Raw genomic sequence first — 21,353 nt, 5'->3', positions numbered from 1 at the left:
TGGGTTTGACTTTCATGGAGCAGACACCTCCAGCATAAAATACCTTCCCTGCTTCCACCTGCAGAGCTGTGCCTGCTATGAGCATCTGGAAACAGGTCATCTTCTTCTTGTAGCCTCTGCTGTCCACAGCCCTAGGCCCTGAATGCCCATTTGCCCACAGCAGGGGTTTATTAGATGGTCTAGGCTCCCACCTTAAGGGTACCATACCCATGCATGCACCTCTGCAAAAGGTGGCTAATATTAATTGGACCGTGCAGCCTTTGGTGTCTGACAACTTAAAGAAAAAAAATCTCTTCCTGATGTCTGTGGTTGAGAAATGTTTGTGCCAAGTGCCATTCATCTGGTAGCTATAGCTACATATATATTTATATTTGACTTGCACTTGACTTAATACCACATGAACTGGTGAGAGTAAGAGGACATTGATCTCCATCTTACTGCTTTGCTTCACAACCAAGGTGCAGACAGAAGAAGAGGGTTCACCACAGCATATTCATGGATTGCAGTTTGGGCAGAAACAGTTTGTAAACATCAGAAGAAATAGCATAAAAAAATTATTTCTGTTGTGAAACAGTAACATGTGCCATTAAAAGTTTACTTTTCAGACATGTACAGTGCTTCACATTGTTCCCATGCTTCTCAAAGGAAAAGATTAGTGTTATTAGCTCAGCAGTCCTCTTTTACAAAAGCAACTCTAGCCAAAGTTAATGTTTAAGAAGGAATTAAATATTAACTCAAAGGAAAGCACAGAAGTCATAGTGGTTTCAGACCATATATAGGGCACACAAAGAAATATTGCTGTGACAGCAGAGGGGGGAGGGGGGAAGAAGCAAGTTTGGTTCCCAAAGCTAAAAAAGAAAAAAAAAATAAAATCAGAGTTCTCCTGCTTCATTGCCTTCAGGTTCCCCTAGACGGAAGGACAGCATTGCCTCTTTGCTTCTCACCCCAGGACAGGTAATTTTTCTCCTGCATTTGGTTTAGCAATGACTCCTTAACAATAGAAGGCGGATCACAGTGACTTAACCTGCTGAGGAGGGCTGCAATTTGATTCCCAGCCTGAGATTTGCAGGTAAGATAAAGTGCAAAGGTGACTAAACACCACAACAAGCAAGGTCTAGCCCTGTGGCTTTGCCTGGAAGGGAAAACGGATTATTATTATTATTGTAGCAGCAAATCTAGCAAGATCTGTTCCTTTTCTCCTGTTCCAGCTCCAGTACATGAAAATCCTTGCAGCTGTCTGAAGATGGTTTTATAGTGGCAAAATGACTTGTTTTATTAGTTCATAACATGCATTCTGTTCTACAATAGTCCCCTATTCTCTTTCCCATCTTTGCATTCGCTGCAAACTTATGAGCTGAGAACAAAGCTATGAATATTAACTAACTGCACCACTGTAAATGCACTTTTTTATATTGCATATTGTGCTGAACTTCCAGAATAATATTCTCACTAATAAGAGATTTTGGTCCCAGGCTAAATCTACAATATATTTTCTGTCTTCAAAATCTTTAAAAGATATTAACTAATTAATTCACACAAAACCCTTATGGGGAAAGCAAACTATCGTCATCACATTGTTCTCAAGTTTTTACTGAGAAACTGAGGCAGGGAAGTAACTTATTCACGGCCTCAGAGGAAAAGAGTGTGAGAAAGCTGTCAGGACTTGCTGCCTTCCTGTCCAAAACTCAAGCTACCACTGCAGCTCATCTACACTTTGTCACTGTGGTGATTGTGCCTTCCTTCCACACTCATGTAATTTTACAGCAACTCTTCAGCACATGGTCTTTAATAACACCAGATAAGCAGATCTCTATTCACAGTAGGAAAAAAAAATAAAAAAGGAAAAAAAAAAAAAACAGAAAAGGAAAGAAAAGTAAAGGCCAAAATAGCTTCAGAAGGACGGTGACAAATCACTGGGGCATACTCAGCCTTGTGGGCTGCCTACTTCAGCCTGGAAAGACATTTGCAAGGACTGGCCATTATGTGAGCAGTGTGTGCTCTTAATGAGCAAGTGGATGAAAACTCCCCTTATCTAGGGGGAGTAAAGCAGTACAAAATGAAATCTCAGCTCGGAGTATTTGTTCATGGGAATGACTATATATATGGGCTGTCTCTGAACTCAAAAGGACGACTAACATATACGCAGAAATCCTATACATTCCAGTTTGAAGGATGGAGGGAAAAAAATTCCATATTTTTTGACTTCCCACTTAAAGGCATGCCTCTGTGAAGCCCAGAACTCTTGGAAGCCTGCTCTGAAAGGCCTGTCCCTCTTTTGCCAGTGGGATCCACATTACACTTTTCAAGTTTCTTTTATCCTTTGTCTTGTAAGCAAAATTAGCAAACCTACAAACAGTTTTTGGCCTGGAAACCAGTTCATATTGCATCTTGAGGGATGACAAACTGGATTGGTGCTTAAAAGCTAATCTTTTAGGAGTCAAAGGCTAAATAAATAATGATTTTCATAGGGAACCAACCAAACAAAGCCTGGAAATATTTGTCTAAATAGATGCTACAGAGCACTAAGACACAATTATTTCCCATATACTTGTTTCAGGCTGGAGCAATAGGCACCAAAGCCCAAGCACAACTTACAGCAGGATGTTCTTATGTTTTCTTCAAGTGATTTCTTTGGGCAAGAAAAGCTTTCCATCTATTTTCTTGCCCTGCTGCAGCTTTGTCTAAGAGAACTTTAGCAGCTTAAAAATGCAGATTTAGTCCCACCACTTGAATGGCTGTAGAATGAAAATAACACCTCATGACCAATTTCTCCTTGCTAAATAAACTGCTGAAACTCAGCACCAGCACAGTGGAGTCCACCAATGGAAAATACAAAGTTTGGAAAACCACATTACCTGAAAGCATCATTGATCTATGAGGAAAGAATTGTGTTTGTTCAGCTTGGAAAAGGGATAGTACTGGTATGACCTTATTGCAGCCTTCCAGTATGTGAAGAGAGTCTGCAAGAAAGATGGAGAAGGAGTTTTTACAAGAGCATGTAGTGATGGGACAGGGCGAACGGATTCAAACTAAAAGACTGTAAGTTTAGGTTAGATACTAGGAAAGAATTTTTTTGCTGTGAGGGTGATGAGGCACTGAAACAGATTGCCCAGAGAAACTGTGGATGCCCCATCCCTGGAGGTGTTGGAGGCCAGGCTGGATGGGGTTTGAGCAACCTGGTCCAGTGAAAGGTGTCCCTGCCCATAGCAGGGAGGAGTAAAACTGCATGATCTTTAAGGTCCCTTTCAACTAAAACCATTCTGATTCTATGATCTGTCCACGACAGACACAATAACAACATCTAGCAATTCAAGTGATTTCTCAAAATCCAAACAGTAATTTACAACAGTGAGGCAATTCATATGGCTTCAGGTGAAAAGGTCTCCAAGGCCTTTCAGAAGTGCTGTGTACTTCTTTTTTCCCTTGGCTTCATTGCGTCATGTTTTACAACTGCTCATCAGGTATTGGCTAACCAGGGTTATTATGACAAGAATATGATATCGCCGGCATTTTAATCCATTGCTTCACTATATCTTTCTTAAATGTTTTCTGCTCTCCATAAACTGATCCAGCTGCTTTCAGATGATATTATCTTGGACTTTTTGTTCATTTTGATAACTCTGGGAGATAAGTACAACTCCTCCCCAGCGTCCATCCCCTTCTTACACGTCTGTCTGCACTGAGTGGCTTGTTCCACAATTCCTTCCAGTTGCTGCCCACACACTGGCCCATATCTGGCTTGGCTTACTCTCTATCAGGCCAGGGATCTCATGATCTTAGTTGCACAATCACTTGCTACAAGCCCTTTTTACACAAGGTGGATAGTCATACAGTCATCAGTCTCTTTTATAGTACTGTACATTTTACTTGAAACACTGCTCTCCCTAAAAGATTTGTGGGGTTACTGTCAGAAGTTTTAGTGACATGTTTTCTTCTGGTCGATGGTCATTTTATGCTCAAATGCCTTCACTCTTTCTCTACAGCTGGCAGATAACCAGATCTGCAGCTAGACTCACCAGGGTAGGAGCCTGCAGGTCTTTAGAGCAGTTCTGACAGTGTCATCCACAAGACCATACTGACCACTGAAAACCAAGGTTTGAGACAGGCACGCAGGGTTATTTCTCAAGCACATTCCCACTCACAAGAGAAGTGCCAGGCTGAGGCAGGAAACAGGTACTTCCCAATAAAGCAGCTCTTTATAGAAAGTGCAGAGTTGCCCAGTTCAGAGGAGACATTTCCATCATTAATGTTCATGAGGCCTAATGTTAAAGTTTCCTTGGGTCCTTACATTTCCAATAGTCATTATGTTTATGTTACAACAGACCACCTCCATGTAGATGAATGTAGCACTATAGAGGGCAGGGACAGCTGTCAAAACAGAAACATGTAAAAATTTAAGAGGATGCAAATGGTTCAACACTCCTGTACGCAAAATTCACATTTCTGGCCCAAAAAGCCCCAACTTATTATCAAAATCCCTTTTCAACATGATTGACTCAGCTCTGGTAATCAGAATGGTAAGACACAAAAGCAACTAACTACCCTTTTCAAAGAATATCTCAAGAAGTATCTCACTGGCATCCTGTTTGGCGTAATTTCCAGAGAGAAGAGCAGGGCCATCAGCACATTTAAGTAAGTGGTGGCTGTGCCACTGTTTAGGGGTATCACAAGTAATTGTGTCAGGTGCGGTATGTCTGGAAAATATCCCTTACTATATGTTTGTATCCAGATCTCCAAGTGACTACTGAGAAGTTTGGAATAAATACTCTCAGGAAGAATCTGAGAATTGGTAAAAGCTAAATTGATCAAGGAGGTAAAATACCAATTTTCTGTGGGTATCTACCATAGACTGGCACTACTGGGATCAGGACATTACAAACTGAAAACTGCATCCTAAACACATTATTGCAGGTAGCCACTGTTTTGTCTTACTTCCATTCTGCCATAAAGTAACTTTCCCATTTCCAACAGGTTGATGAGTTTGAGGTTTTGATTTGACACAGCTTCCACTCCTCTGTTCTGTATCTGTCTTCAAAAATATCATTGTAACAGATCCTGTATGTTAATATATCTTACTGGCAGCACTGATAACCTTAATTTTTACTTTGATCTTAAATGCCATCCTCAACCATCTCCGTTTACTTGTTGATACCCAAAATATGCTAAGGTAGGTGATTTCCATATCCACTTGCCAGTACCCTCAATACTCAGTGCCAAAGATGGTTGCTTTTAATTTTCGCCACTGGTTCCCCAGTTACACACACTTTGTACTGAGCTCCAAGGTGCTCAGCTTTTCAAAATCACAACTCAGCTGTCTTTCCATGATGACCATATGTTGATTGCCTGTGTAGACTTTACAACTGGCAATGTCACCTTCCCTGCTCGCCCTCCCCCCAATTTCTCTATATCTCACATTTTTTCCTCCTCATACAGCAATTACTCTGTGGGGCAAGTGCTACAGCAGCTGAATTCTTTAATCTTTTTCCAGGTGCAGAGTGCCTGGAAGAAATCTCAGACCTTCAAAAACATTTTGATAATCTTTCAGCAGTTTTGCTGTAGGGATACCACAATATATGTCTGCTGAGACTAGATTTCTAGAGGTCCTTATGTCTCTATTATATGAATCACTTGTCTGTCCCATCCTGCAGGTCATAAGTGTAATGAATTTATTAGTAATTATTATTTGTAATGAATTTATTAACTAGGAGTGTCAATACTAACTGCACTTTCATCTGGTACAGCCCCCCTTGATGTCTTCCCTGTGTTTTATATTGACATAGCAAAATGAGGATCATCCATTATTGCAGTACTTGATTATATTTTCACATTCTTCCCTTTAATAGTGCAACGACTTTACTGATAATGCACCCACTACATGGCATACAGTTTCCTGTCTGCATGCAGCTGCCCTGTGCTGGTGTTAGACTGATGTTTATAACCATTTCACATTGTTATTTTAGTATTGGAGCACTGTCTCGTACAGGCTTTTTTTGTTTTTTTTGCCTACGTATGCTTACAAACTTTCCCATAATGATATCGTCTGCTACAATTGATGCAGGTGGCACTGTTCTTGGAGCATTTTTCACTACAGCAGGATTTTCTTCTCCCCAGGACTTCCTTTTTATTTGTTCATATTTTCCTGCTTTCCTCTATGCCTTTGTTCCTGAAAAAAAACTAAGTTTATTTTTATACTTTTTCTTCTCTCTGTTTGATGTGAGCTACTTCACTGTCTTGGAACATAGCTTTCATATTTATCAGGCTTATTTGTAGCTTTCTGAGCAGCCCCATTCAGAATTACCTCGTTTCTGTTCTCATCGCTAAAGTATGGTTCGACTTTTGAGAACTGATGTTCACACAAGTCATCCATTTTGCACCAATGGTATTAACAAAGCACTTCCCAGCAATGGCTGATGAAAACCTTTTGCATGTGATACTTCCTGCATTTCCTGTAGTTTGAAGAAGTTTCCGGAGTGCACCTGGCACTTTACAAAGGCTTCTTCAAGCTGCCACTCCCTGGTCCTTCTGGAACATATAGCAGGTATCAATGCTTCAACAGGATCTGACCCTTTCTGCTTTTTTTAATGTACTTAGAGCAGTGTCACAGCCTTTTTGGTTTGTATTGTTGGCATTTGGGTTCTTTGCTTGTGTGTGTTATGAAGTTCCCTAAGTTTCTGATTTACTGTATTCAAAGAAGGCTGCTTATTTCTGACACCAAATTTGACATTTAATCATGAAGAGATAGGCAAAAAGCCAAAGCTGTCCAGCATTTATTACCTTCTCTGCACAAACCGTCTTTTGTCATAAACCCTTTCCTGAAAGCATTATTCTCTAAGTTTCTAGACGTTACCCTGCATTCAGTGGTCCAAGCTACCCTAGCAGTTCTCCAAACACCCAAGTACCAATCTCAGCACACTTCAGAGGTGGTCTGTTGGAGAAATCACTTTAATCCTGTGACTGAGAAATATTGATGCTATAAATTCAAAATTTCTGCTTTGACAGTCTCATAGTATAGTCTCTTACAGTAACAAGCCATATAAGAGTACCAAAGACGCAGAAGAGCAAAAGATATAACCAACAGCAGACAAATTTTAAATAGGTCCTTTTTTAGTAGTACAGTGCATCTTCTCTGCCTTGGACAACCTTGCAGCTTTCTGTGTAAAGTCTATAGTCTTGCTGTGAAATGCTGGTTTAGCTCCTGCATGCTTGGTGGTTGACCATGTATGAGGGGCAGCTGTGCTTGTATATCCTGAGCTTGGTCTGGAAAGACCAAAAGCATCATCCTGACAACCACAATATGTATTTCTATATTCCTGTTTCAATTCATCTAACGGCAGATCTGTTCATCTGCCCTGAGTAGATAAGGAAGTGAAACCATTTGAGTAAAAAATGACCATAAACCACAAAAGAATATATTGTCAGAGTTATTGATAGCAACCCCAAAATTTTAGAGTGTATTACAACACTTGCATACGTACCAGGCCATGCATAGGTTCGATGTTACTTTTACCTGAGCTAGTAGAAGCAACAGACAAAAAGGAAGGGACATGCAAATTTCAAAGTGTACGCTATCTGATAAGGCCTGTCAGAACGAAAACCAGGAGGTACTGCCAGAATTAAATTATTTCCTTAGGACAAATCATGCATTTGGAATCAAGCAACATGGGCTGAACAGATAAAGCCCATTTGTATAACATAATAACGGACAGGCATATATTTCACCAAAATAGTAAATACATACATTCTCTACAAACACAGGGCAAAACCGCAGACACGGCAGACAACACAACATCCTTTCTGCTGAGACTTGAACAGCAAGACACAAAGGAAAAGCTAAAAAGCAGCTGACTGATAGATATGCATATACTTTCTGAAAACTCTATGCCTCTGAAAAAAAAATAAAAAAAGAGTCAAAGCTGTCTCCCCTTTTGCAAAAAGGGATTACACTTGCTCCAACATGAAACTACCTTCAAAGACTACTCAAGAATTTCTAAAATACCAAGGCCCGAAATTAAAAAGAAAACAAAAAACACAACCAAAACCCATATAACCCTCTCCCAAACTAGAAAAAGAATTTTTTGTCAGGGAATAGAGAGTTAGTCAAAACAAACAATTCAAGCATAGACAGAGTGTGTCACATGTACGCTGAGACAAATTTTAAGGGACAACCATATGTAATACACCAACAGCCTTCACTAATTACGTGGAATTTCCCTATCTTGATGGAGACAAAAGGGGTGCTGCAATAGACATCTCTGTAGGAGGGCTTTATAAAGAAATTGGGCTGCATGTGGGAACTTGGAGCACTCTCATTTCAGAGAATGCCCGATAAGGAGAGGAGACATCCCAGGTGAACTGCCTTCATTCAGGAGGGTAGAGCAGCAACAGGACTGTGCTTCTACCCCATGACCCTACCAAAGGGCTCTTGCAGGCCATCTCCATCACTAACCAAGCCAAGTGAGAAGCCCTTGTGGCCAGAACAGCACCACACTGCTCTCTGCTTTGGGACAATCACATATGCTCCAGACTGCACTCCCGTTTTGCCAGTACAGAGAGGTTTTATTTCCAGTAACTGATGGTGTGGGAGAGGAAGGATTCAACCTGCATTTTACCCCTCATCTCTCTGCAAGTATCTGAGCTCAATAGTCCAGAGTTCCCCTTACTCCACAACAAAAGTTTAAAGAATGTTTTATATTCAGGTCATGAAAATATATCCTTTTCTGCAATAGGTGATGAAGCTCTCATTTTTAAAAAAATACAGGTGTTGCTTTTCCCAGCTACATGCATACTGGAGAAAAGAGTACAGCAGGGGAAAGGAGAAGTATTTACAGATGTTTGTTCAAGAAAACCCTACAAATTCACAGTGTTCAAAGTTTCTTTTCGTGAGCTTACTGCAAACATTCATAACATTTTAGTTCCATCTTCCAGAATGTTCACAAACATGGATAACACTGCAGGTTCTTGTGCAAACATATATCCATTAATGAAGATATGCTGAAAGACTGGCACACCTATTTGCATTGAAAGCATTCATAGAGCTAATGTAAAAATTTCTTGTGGTTTGGGAATTCCCAAGGCAGGTATCAAAAAATGAAGGAAAGAAATTACAGCATACTGCAAGCAACCAACAGAGATAAAACAAATAACAAATATTCAAATCATGTACAAGTACTCTCCAGACTCAGTTATGCTCCCTCTAACCATTCACTGGGTCAGCCAGCAAGATGAAAAGTTGGTTAAATAAAAAAAAGAATGTTTGCATAATATTTGTAAACAGAAAGGATGTATCCTCCAAATGCATTTTTGCTGCAATTAGTTCACTGTTCTTGGGCAGAGTCTTTATCCTTCTCCCTACAAGAACCTCTGCTTATTCTTTTTTGCTCAGCTCCACCCTGGATTCAGTTTTATTCCAGGTAAATGAAGACAAGGGTGGGCTAACAGTGCAGGATCACCTGATGCAGCCTTCAGCACTTCCTTCCAGTGTTCATGTATTCTGCTTTTATTGACTCCTCAGAAAATGTCAACATAACACTGCAACCAACAGCAAAAAAGAATGAAGGATGGACAGGACAGATCTTTGCTGCCTACCCAGACCTTGGTAAACCTTCTGGGGCACCAGGAACCCTTCATCCTCTGTGATGGGGAGGAGGGGCACACGCTGCAGAGAGAGACACTGGCTTTGCAAACCATCACCTCTGTGTCTGCAATGGTGGGCCTGCTCCCCTTCTACACTGCAGGTCCTCACCCTCTCCTCCTCCCACAGACCTGAGGACTGGGGATGATTTAATTCAGTGTTTCTGTGCAGTTCACTCACCATCACCACCACCATGCAGACAGCTGACTGGCACAGACAAAGCCATGAGCGGGAGGAGGAGAGGAGGGATGGGAAGTGTTTTCACTCAGGTCTACCACTGAAGCCAAGACATTGTACAATCTCATCCTGCAGGGTATCCCTGAGGCAGCTCAGGGATCCTGAAGAAATCATCTCTGTTGCTAAGATACAATTCTAGTAGGTACAGGGAATTTCTATTTCCTGGGAGCAAAGGAAGCTCTCTAAAACTGTTGCTTGTGTATGACCTGCTGTCCATTGTAGCTCCTCTAACAAAAGCACCCATTTCCATCAACCATTCAAAAGTAAAATCAGGGCCATAACATTTATAGCATAACTTGAAATCAGGGATATTTTTCTTTAAAATATATCAAAAAACCAACTAATAACTCTGTGTTTTTCTTTGCCCTTAGATTAAACCAAAAGCCAGTCACATTTGTTTAACCTCAGGCTTTGGTGGACTGACATGCCTGAACAGACCTTAACACTGCCAGGGCTGCACATGCTGAGGTAACAGGAGAAGAGCAGAAAGCCATAGCTTGTTTCTAAGATCAGGCAACTTCCAAGTCCTAACCATGACCACAAAAGACAACCCATTTGAAGGAGGAGCACAAATGAAGGAGAGAGCAGCCAAGTTTATGCTGGATTCTTTGTCAGCACTCCTAAAAGCAAGGAAAAAAAAGGAAGGGGGGGGGAAAGGTGGGATAAAGGCAAAAGAGTCAGAAGAAAAGCTCTGGGGAAATTAAATTTTGTTCTTTAGCTGACAAAAATCTACAAATATATACATCTACAGTGACTTATGCTGTTAATCACACACGCAGATAAAATAGGTTTCAAGTACTAAGAATGTAAAACAACAGTGCACAAAATGAATTTGCTCGTAATCCTATCAGAGTCATGTATCCTTCCTCAGGAATCTAATAGCGATAAAAATATGGAGTTGGGATGGAGGTGTGTGTACTGCAGGAATTGCCATCACCAGTCTTGGAAGCAAGACAGGTACACAGAAAAAAACATCTGTTTTTCAAAACTTCTGGTTTTGACCCAGCAGCAGGGTCAGTCCAGAAGCAGCCAAAACTGATGGCAAAGAAAAGGATACTGAGAACTGGTGTTCAAACAACACCAGCAGGAAGTATTGTAGCAAAAAATGTAGGTGGGAGGGAAAAGGACTTCAGTTGAAGGAGCCCCTTACCCCATGGAATTGAAGAAACACACCATTTGTGTTTGGGTCAACTGAACTCAAATATTCTTCTCCTACTCAACTAAAACTATGTAAATATTTAAGCCATATGAGACATCATTCCTCTTTTGGTTTTTTTTAATTCCCCAGCCCTCCAGCCATGTATCCAGTACATGTATCCCTCATCCTGTGTTATACAGGTAACAGTTAAGACTCTCCTAGATACCTGCAAAAAACCCAAAATCGGCGCTGCTTACTGTTACCTGAGCTTGGGATTTCTCAGAGCTAAACAGATAGCCGGCTAATCAGCTTTCCTGCTTCCCTTCTCCTTTTAACTGTACTTAATTTTAGCAGGTATAAAAATGTTTACATTTAGAGGGGGAGTAAAAAACCGAAGCTTGTTAGACAAACTGAAGTAGCAGCATCTGTCCCCAGCCAGTGCAGCCCATCCAGTTGGGAAGCATAGGGACAGGACAGGACCCTGGTGTACGAGGACGGCGAGTGGTACACAAGCAACAAACACCTCCAGTGTGCTGGGTTGCAGGGCCCACAGCTGCGGCCGCAGCCCTTGGCCTGGGCATGCCCGGCGCCCTGCCAGGAACTCCCCCACTCTCCCGTGGATGTGCACTGAGGATGATTCACTCCTGAAGCCAAAAAGCATCGCACAATTAAACAAGCAAGCTCATTTAACTCATCATTAAAATGCATGCTTGTGAAAGAGGACTCGGGCAGGATGAGCGCTAACCTGAACGCTCAGCCAGCAATGCTGTGCTGGCCTGATTACTTCTGCATGCTGCCTTCTTGGCCTTCATTCCAGCTCTCTGGAAGGTGCCCATGCAGCACCTCACACCAGATTATTAGCAAGCTCAACTAAAACAGGCACATCCCATCTACATCACAAAAACAAACCAGATCTGAAAATGGTTAAGGAGACAGTTGAAATCTTCTAGCACTATTAAAATATCAATAATCTCTGTACAGCTTTAGGCCATGGTTACAACAGGAAAACAGGTTCATTTTTACTAGTCTGTGTTTTGCAAGTAGCAAAATTTTGCGTCATACCTTTTATCAAAAGCTAACTAAACATGTCAGTTGACATAGTTTAAAAACTCTGTTTTCATGGTCCTGCAAGAGAACATGTCTTTAATATGGTTTCTGATGGTGGTTAAGCCCTGGCTGGGGTCAAACCTGCATTAGACAAAAGATTGCTCCAGGAACTCTGGTCACCCACCTTGAAGCCATTTGTTACTGCAGAGGAGGTGGGTCCCTTCGTCTGGGTTTTGCCTTTCTCTTGTAATAATGCTGTAGTTGTAAAGGTGGCTCAGCAGGTTCTTCTAACATCACAAGTCATTCCTACTACCCACCCAATTTTCAGCAAGCTTTTCATATGCTAAGTGACAGCAAACCAGATATAATCATCCTACTAGCATATCCCCTCATCTTCCTATACAACAGGCATCATCATGGAACATTGTTCTTGTGAGAAGCAGGAATGCTGGGCTCAGCAGACTGTGCTATCAGACTTTCCTTTTTGCTTTTATTTCTAAAACATGTTTTGTTTCCCTCCCAGACAGAGATCTCAGGAACATGGGCCCCTGTGCATTTTTCATGCTTATTTCTAATGCTAATTTGTGGACAGGTCAGCAGCAGCTGCTGGCACAGAGACAGGTTACTTCCCTGCAGTCTCCACGCTGCTCCGCAGCACAGCAACAAAGGCATGTGTTTATGTCTCCAGGTAGCTGCTAAATCCGTGTCTCTGATTCACGAAGGGAAAGGGCTTACCCTGCAGCTTCTGCAGTAGTTCCCCAGGTTTCCCTCCCACACCCACATCAGAGATTTTCACCCTTCCTGCCAGGACAGCTCTGCTGTTTGTGAAACAACAGCTGATCTGCCACAGTTCACAGACCAACACATGACAGCAAACCATTACTGGCAAAGGTGCAGCATCACAGTCCTCCTCACAAGCTAAGCTGTCCCCATTTCTCCATCTAACCCCTCCAGTATGTGCTGCTTCTTCCAGGACAGTAGTTACAGAGGGTTACTACAGCTAAAACTTCCTTCCTGGCTCAGAAGATACAAATCACAGCTGCAAAACATTGTACCTACATTCTTTTGACTAAGGAGCCAAGATAAAAATCTCTCTTGAATAATGTCACCTGGACACTTAGAGCTCTGTAGGCTGTATGTGCCATGGAAGCAATACAGCCGCATATCAGTTCTTAGTCTTTGCTTACCCCAGGCAGTTAGCCAAAATTGTTTCCATTAAGTGGAAAAATTGATGACAGAGTCTGTTCTCTCATTGATGCAATAATGTTTCTGTAAAAAAAAAAAATTTCAAAGTCCTTCTTTTTTCGAACAAAGACATGAGAGAGAGTTACTTTGCCAAGCTTCAAGTCTCATAGAGTGAGTACTTAGCACTTGAATCTTTTTTTGTTTTTTCCTTCCTTTAGGGCCATTTAAACAGACTTCAATAACTATGTTTGGCTGACAATTACTGTTTCTCCCTGGCTCAGTTTCCCCAAGCAAAATCCCACACAGTGTTACCCCTGCCACCCACCTGGCTCCTCCTTAATTGTTCGTACTTGTACTTATAAATGAAAAGTAGCTGCTTTTCATCTGACTAGAAGCCAGCCTACAAAAACATACTGCTTTTCATCTTGCTTTTCTATTCTGGTCTTCAAGGTCCATCTTTCTCCCTATCCACTTTGTCCTCGCAGTAAGGAAGTACAGTGTTTTCTGGCAGAGCTCTGGGATGGTCACCTCTGAGTGGTCAGAAATGACAAAGTGAGCTCCATAGGACCATGAATTTAAACTGTACAAAAGCCAGTAACACAGGCAGATGGGTCCTGCCAGCCTCTTTCAAGCTTTGAAGACCAGACACCAAGCAAGAAAGTGAGTTTGCCATCCTATGCCATGGAAATATACTGTGGCCAGTTGGGACCATCCTTCACTCTTAGTTTTCAAATGGAAACCTGAGATCAAGGTCACAGGAAAAGAGAAGTTTGGGTTCTTCCTGCTGAAACACAATGACAGATTTTGCTGGCCACCATGCAGGATGGAGGTCTCACTAAAATACCTCCCAGCAGTCCGTTTATGTATATCCAATACTGCATGCCCTGGAGATCCTGCCACCCGTACCCCTGGTTCAGCATCAGGTGCTGCTGTAGGTACCCCTGTACAAGATTTTCTCTATTATTTTTGTAGACTCTCCTCATGAGATTACTTTTGCTCAACTACCCTTTCCTTATAAATGACTTGCATAACATAACTATTTTTTTCCTTCATGGGATAAACCAGCATTTAAAAAAAAAGAAAAAGGCAAAGAAAAAGAAAGAAATCAAACACTGCTAATTAACAAATCCATTTGGGGAAAAAAAGCGCAAAAGCTAAACAGAAATTGAAATTCTCAGCTAATCAAAATTTTAAAACAGTCTGAATAATATCAAAGACAAAATGGCAGTAATTTCAAACTTTCAAAAGTAGACTGTAATGTTATGGGAAGTGGTTTTCTCCATATTTTCTCCTTTTTTTCCAAGGAGTGGAATCACTCCTTCTAAATAAGGTTTACTTGAAATTAACACCTTTTCACAAGGGGATGGATCAATCAGCATTTTCCATTGGAAAAAACCTTCCACACAAAGATTTTCAGCTTGTTCTACAGCTTTCACTGAGCTTGACTTTCCTGCCTTTCCTGTACCATGTTTATTTTAGCATCGTTACATCATATTTTGTCTCATTCTCAAAATTCTCCTTTCTGTTTCTTTCCAATTGGACAGGGACAATATTTAAATAAGGCTTAGCCAATATAAAAGTGAAGGGCTACTAGAAGGAGCAGACAGCAAGGCACAGGGTTCAACACATTCCCCAGTTATGTGGGTGTAAATCCCATAAGAAGAGAGGAACAGCTACAACTGTTCTAAAATCATTCACCTTCTTCCCGCTAACCAAACATGCAGTTTGATTACTTTCCTAAAAACTCCTCCCTCTGAATTAATGTTATATATTGGTCAAGGAATTGACTAGTTCTTTTTGTTACAATGAGAACCATCTAGAATATTGTTTGACCTCATATATCTGTTGAATGAATTAAAACCTAGGCAGACTGAAGCACTATGTTAGAGGAAGGAGGAAAAAGGGAAAAGTAAAGCAGGAAGGGATAAAAGACGAGTGATGGTGATCTAGAAAAAGAAGCAGGTCTTCTGTGTGACAGGCCAGTACCTTCTTCACATAATTATGGATGTTCTTACTCATCTGCTTGCATACAAATGAGCTTCTCTTTCTTTCTAGGATCCTGCTAAGTCCTGGAGGTATGTTGATCCCTTGTGGCAATAAGATCCCCAGCTTCGTTACATGTCATAACTTGGAATCGACAGTAGTCAGCCACGAGCAAGCTAAGGTCAAATTCATCTCTGCCAAGTGTTATTTAGCCAGAAGTATCAGGTACAAGTAAGAGGGAATGATGACCCTAGAGACCGGTGTCTTCAAATATACTCAGGCCATACTCAGGCAGGAAAGGGAATTTCTATGCCAGGCAGAATATAGTTGTTACCACTATAATAATTACACTGCAAGATTTTGGACATGATGTGTAAAATATGAAAGTGGCAATGGGACCTCTGTCTTACAGAAGTTCTGATCTAGATCCATGATTTCACAAGGTGCTTTACAGGTCCCTGTGCTTTACAGAGACCCACTAAAACCAGCAATTCTTCACAGTCCACTGAAGGCTCACAATGGGCAGTGCAGACCAGCAGCGCAATGGCCTTTGGCCAGAGGGTGTGTTTCTAGTGAAATCCTGCAGCTGTCCATGTTGTGGTCAACAGCTCCAATACCAATATTAATAACCCAAATAAATAAATATGTATAAAATAATTGCAGATAACACTCAAATGTGACAAAAATACGATAAGCAGTAACAAAGACTGACAGATCAAGGGTCTATAGGGTAAGTCCTATGAGGAGAGGTTGAGGGAGCTGGAATTGTTCAGCCTGGAGAAAAGAAGGCTCAGGGGAGACCTTATCACCCTCTTCAACTACCTGAAAGGAGGCTGTAACAAGGTAGGAGTCAGCCTTCTCTCCCAGGCAACCAGCAACAGGATAAGAGGACATAGTCTCAGGCTGCACCAGGGGAGGTTCAGGTTGGACATCAGTAGGCTTGGAGGTCATATAGATAGATCTGTAATTTGGAAGAAAAAGACAGTGTCTGGAAACTGAAACAAAAATAAAATTCAGATCAAAAGAGGGCAACAAGTTCTAAACTGGAAAAAAAAAGTATCAGTAGAACAGCTTAGCTAGGAGTGGGATAGTATTCCATCACCTGAGCTTTCTTACCAAGGCCAATGTCTCTATAATGTTGGAGGCATAATTCTTCCTTACAGAAACAGCCAAGTCCTTTTGGCCTGCAGAATACAGCAACTGACAGCAAGATGTGCCTACAGCCCCTTATATCCCCATTTATGATATTAGTGCTAAAAGTTCCAAGCAGAAATTAAATATGGTATCAGGATAAGCAGCCCTAATGGCGCCCTCCTTGACAGAGGGTCACTAACAAATACAAGTCTTCACTAGTATATTTGATGTTTCAGTTAAAAAAAAAGAAAAAAAAAAAGAAAGCCCTGCAACCAGCATTTTCCAGAAGCACAAAAGGGAAAAAACCCATCTGAGTAATAAAACACGATCAGTACAGCTTTCCAAAAGTCTGATTTGATAAAAGTACATTTTCTTCTTAAAATTCAATTAATGCTAGGAAAAGCCTCATTTGAACAAGTATCTAAAATTTAATTGAGGAAATTTAAGAAATGTCATTTAAAATCCCACTACATGATCTTTCTTGTTTTTCATTCCTATACTATTGCCTACAATATGAGCATAGAATTAGACCATGTGTGTATGTGTTGGGTAGGAATCCTGTTCTGACTTCAGTCCATCTATTGATTGAAATACCATTCCTATTCTAAGTCAAAATATGGTATGTGTTTGGCACTGAACACCTTGGCACTGTTTCAAACATATAACAGGCAAAAATTTGGAAATTAAAACTTAGGAAAAACGATGGCAAGTGAGAAACTCCCAAAACTTGTAGTTTTCATTCAAACTGCAGACCAGGAACGAATTTCAAAGCAGCATGATTCTCCACAAAACTCCTACAAGTTTGACTGTCTGACCAGCTCTACAGGACAGGTTTGGTTGGTGTTTTGAGGGGCTTGGGTTTTTTGGTTGGTTGGTTTTTTTGTTGTTTTGGGGGTTTGGGCATGGTTTTTTGTTTGTTTGGGGTTTTTTTTTTTTTGTTTGGTTTTTGGTTTTTTTAGTGGGGTTTTTTAGGGAAAGCTGCCCATTGCAGAGAAAAATAGCATCATGGCCTACCTGATTGGGCTTGAAGAAAGATTTAATCCAGTAATGGCCAGATCATCTCCACTTAGCCTCAGAAAGATTGTTCGGGTTCTTCCTCCCACAGAAAAGTCATCTGAATCTGTGACCATCCTTGTAGGTCCTAGATCTGTGAATCAGCAAGAGAAACAGTGCCTGGTCAAAAAGAGTCCTTTCTTATCTTGCATTCTGTGACCTAATCAAAGACCTTTTGTTGAAATAATGTCGGGTGAACTGGCAGACTCAGAAAATTCAGACACATCTCTTGTGTATGCCCAGGAATGCAAAGCTGGTTACTGTCCGACCATAACCACAACCACATAAACACAACTTTCCATTTGAGGGTATGCATGTGCTTGGCTCTCCCTTTTACCTTACTGTGCATGTTGGCAAGATGCTGGGAAGACATAACTGCAGATAAAAGCACCAGCCTCACTATTACAAAGGGCCTTGCTGCAATGTAATATCACTGATTTCATGGAGGTGGGAACTGTGTGAAGACCTGTCCTGGGACGAGAGACAAGAGATCCAGATATGCATAAGCAGGGAGAGAATGAGGAGAGAGGTGGGTCATCTTCATAAGTGATTATTTTCATGTTCTGCACCCCAGACTTACTGCAGAACATGAAGTAAGCACAGTTTCTTTAATCTACACTATCCCAGAGAATGGCCCTCCCAGCACATGGATTGACACAGAGGTGACAAGAACCTGAGACATACTACATATATTGTGTCTAACTACACACAAAAGTGGAGTCAGTGACAGAAAACACAGGTTTTCTTGAAGCCTCTTAGAATATTAAAACAGGCATTTTGTTACTTATGGCTATGTAAGGGGACTTTCTCTCTGTGTATCTGCATGCGCGCCTTCCCTTAAATCTCTTACAGACATGTTTATAGAAGGAAGGATAAATATTTTTCCATAGCTTCATGGAAAATTACTATGAGAAACCTTGGAGTAACACAGCTGTGGGGTCCCTCATTACCTCAGCAAGAGCAGAGCCTTCTACACACTGAAATGTCATTGTGCTTTGCTGGGTATGGGCCCGCAGTTGTATGTTAAGCCCTTCTGAAACACTTCATCAAAAGGATCAATATTTTTCAGTCACAATAGGATTTTAGAGGAAGCCACCAAGAGAGAAAATTACTTTCTGATCTAGACTGCATACTGTTTCCCTAATCTATATCTGATCTTATGACATGAGAAAAGGGATCAAGATGTCATCTCTCCAATAAGACCCAGCTAGTACCTAAACACACCTTCTACATCCTCTCTAACTCCATAAACTTAACATCCTAGAAATTCACCTCCCAGTGCTCCACGCTTTGAGTCCAGGCAGATATTTTTGTCTTACACTTTGTCCCAAACAGCAAAAATAACACATTCTTCCTCAGAGGTGGCTGCATTTTTGCAACATGTTAAAAACCTGTTTGGTGCTTCTCAGTAAATCCACTAAAGGTGCCAGGGGTTCTGTGCAATGAAAGGCTCTTTATAGAAATGAAAAAAAATAAAATCTTATAAACAAAGCCATGCAGTAGAAAAAAAACCCACCCAGAAACTGGACAGTTTTCACTGCTTCTGATCCCTCAGATGAGGCTGACCAGGACTGGCATGAAGTTGATGGGCAAGCTGTAGAAATAAGGAAATGGGAAAAAATAAAACAAAATCAGGATTAAAAAAAATTTGTTATTGAGGACTTGCTGCCTACTGAACAGTTGCTAACACAGATAAAAACACCCTTCACACTAAAAAACACTTGAGCCACTGTTCCTTCATACTGTCCCTGTCAGTGCACACATCCAAACAGCTGACTGAATAATTAGGGGGATACTGGGGTTTATATATTAAAAATTTTATAGTGTGAATATTTTCATTCTGTATAAATATTGGTTTAAACGGAAAACCGGAAGCTTGAATATACAAGACAGCAACTTTCAGAGTGAATAAGACCTTGATATCTACCTGTAGCCTTCTTTAGCATCTTTGTATGTGTCCACTGACACATAAGCCCCCCTCTCTGAAACACTGCATCTTAATTCTGAACCGCATTTCCAGTTCAGTAATATTCCAGTTCTGAGCTGTCCTATTGACAGGGATCTAGTGAATTTGAAAGATGGATGCTAACAAATTGAGAACATTTTTGTCCCACAGATTTCAAATTAAATGGAAAACTGAAAAACCTGAAGTTCCCTTGTGAGCTGTTGACACACCTGAGGGATGGGATGCCATCCAGAGGGACCAGGACAAGCTAGAGAAGTGGACCCACAAGAATCTCATGAGGGTTAATAAGACCAAATGCAAAGTGCTGTACCTTGGGGCAACCCCCAATATAAATACAGGCTGGGGGGATGAGCAGATCACAAGCAGCCCTGCCAAGAAGGACTTAGGAGGCTGGTGGATCAGAGACTGGACACAAGCTGACAACATGTGCACTGGCAGCCCAGAAAGCCAATCGTGTCCTGATCTGCACCCAAAGGAGTGTGGGCAGCAGGTTGAGGGAGGTGATTCTGTCCCTCTGCTCTGCTCTGGTGAGACCCTACCTGGTATGCTGCACCCAGTTCTGGCATGCTTAGCACAGGAAGGACATGGAACTGTTGGAGCAACTCCAGAGGAGGACCATGAAGATGATCAGAGGTATGGAACACCTCTCCTTACGAGGAAAGGCTGAGAGAGTTGGGGTTCTTTAGTCTGGAGAAGAGAAGGCTCTGGGGTGACCTACTTCCAGGACCTAAAGGGGGTTTATAAGAAAGAGAGGAACAGACTTCTTAGCAGGGCCTCCTGTGACAGGACAAGGGTTAATGGTTTTGAACTGAAAAAGGGTAGACCCAGGCTAGACATAAGGCAGAATTCTTTTACAGTGAAGGTACTGAAACAGATTGGCCAGAGAGGTGGCAGATGCTCCATCTCTGGAAACATTCCAGATCAGGCTGGACAGGGCTTTGAGCAACCTGATCTAGTTGAAGTACCTGTTTATTGCAGGGGATTGGACAAGGTGACCTTTCCAACTCAAACCATTCTGTGATTATTTCTCCTTCCAGGTGACTGCCTAGAATTCCTATGAACTCTATTTAAGTTAAATATACTCAAGGTCAGAGGCAAGAAGTTTGTCATACTCTGTATAAACTGTTTTTTTTTCTTTCAGGCTTTTCAAGATGCTCAGTTTCAAAAGTCTCTTACTGAAAAAGTTTATAATTACTCCTTTCATTCCTTCCCTTTTAGCTTCTTAAAAGGGAGACAAGAAAAAATAATAAATTAGAAATGTAGAACCACAAAAAAATCTGCATTGTTTTTTTTCATTCAATCATTAAAAGTTTTCTTAAAAGTACACATAATTTTGCAAAAACAAACATTCTGGTTTAAAAAAAAGATATTTTCTAAAAAGAACAAAATTTTCACTGCCCAAAATTAATTGCAAGGAAAGGAAACAGGACCGGCCAATTGCCTTCCTGCTCACCACCCAAATCATAAAATATTTGCAGAAAAAATATCTTGGCCCTAAATGGCACAATCCATTAAGCGAACAAGGTTCTGCTGACTTTACTGTAGCTTGGACCAGATCCTAAAAGAGAAAAGGACAGTAATTAAGCACACAGATGGTCAGACATCCAAACACAGCCAAGTTCAATGATTTGTTTTACCCATTCAAAAGCAACGCACTTGATACGTCACCCCAAACGTAGCTGTACGAAAAGCTGCTGCCTTTCTGGCCTTCTCATCCCACCCCATAACTTCTCAAGGTTCCTCTATCTCACAGTTGCTCTGTATCTCCTCCAGGGACATCCCTGCACCACCTGTCCCATTCCCTGACACTAAATCTCCCAATGTCATAGGCACTCCATGCTCTACTCCTGGCAGGAGCTGCACAAACTATTTTCCTCCTGTTTCCACCTACATGGTGGGCAACTCCCTCACTGTGCTTCATGCTGCAAAGACCATGGGCTAAGGGGGCTGGAAAAGCCCCTGGCACCCCTCTGAGAGAA

At 41.3% G+C, this 21,353-nt stretch overlaps 1 protein-coding gene across 4 annotated transcripts in view; it reads right to left on the bottom strand.

The window, feature by feature from the left end:
* The window catches only part of LOC127469156 (uncharacterized), a 643,570-nt gene that overhangs the window by 565,737 nt on the left and 56,480 nt on the right, over window positions 1–21,353 (bottom strand). For all 4 annotated transcript variants that reach the window (XM_051783174.1, XM_051783175.1, XM_051783176.1 and 1 more), the window contains exons 2-4: window positions 18,925–19,002; window positions 17,370–17,502; window positions 16,044–16,182 (exon numbers count right to left, since the gene is read on the bottom strand). In XM_051783174.1, coding sequence (XP_051639134.1) covers window positions 16,044–16,182; window positions 17,370–17,502; window positions 18,925–19,002 — 350 coding nt within the window. The remainder of the gene's footprint in view (window positions 1–16,043; window positions 16,183–17,369; window positions 17,503–18,924; window positions 19,003–21,353) is intronic.

This window comes from Manacus candei, unplaced genomic scaffold (assembly GCF_025592945.1).
Source record: "Manacus candei isolate 608988 ecotype Guabito, Panama unplaced genomic scaffold, ASM2559294v1 h1tg000017l, whole genome shotgun sequence".
Classification (NCBI taxonomy): domain Eukaryota; kingdom Metazoa; phylum Chordata; class Aves; order Passeriformes; family Pipridae; genus Manacus; species Manacus candei.
Note: the sequence above shows the minus strand (reverse complement) of the source record. Positions and strands in the feature narration are given on the sequence as shown.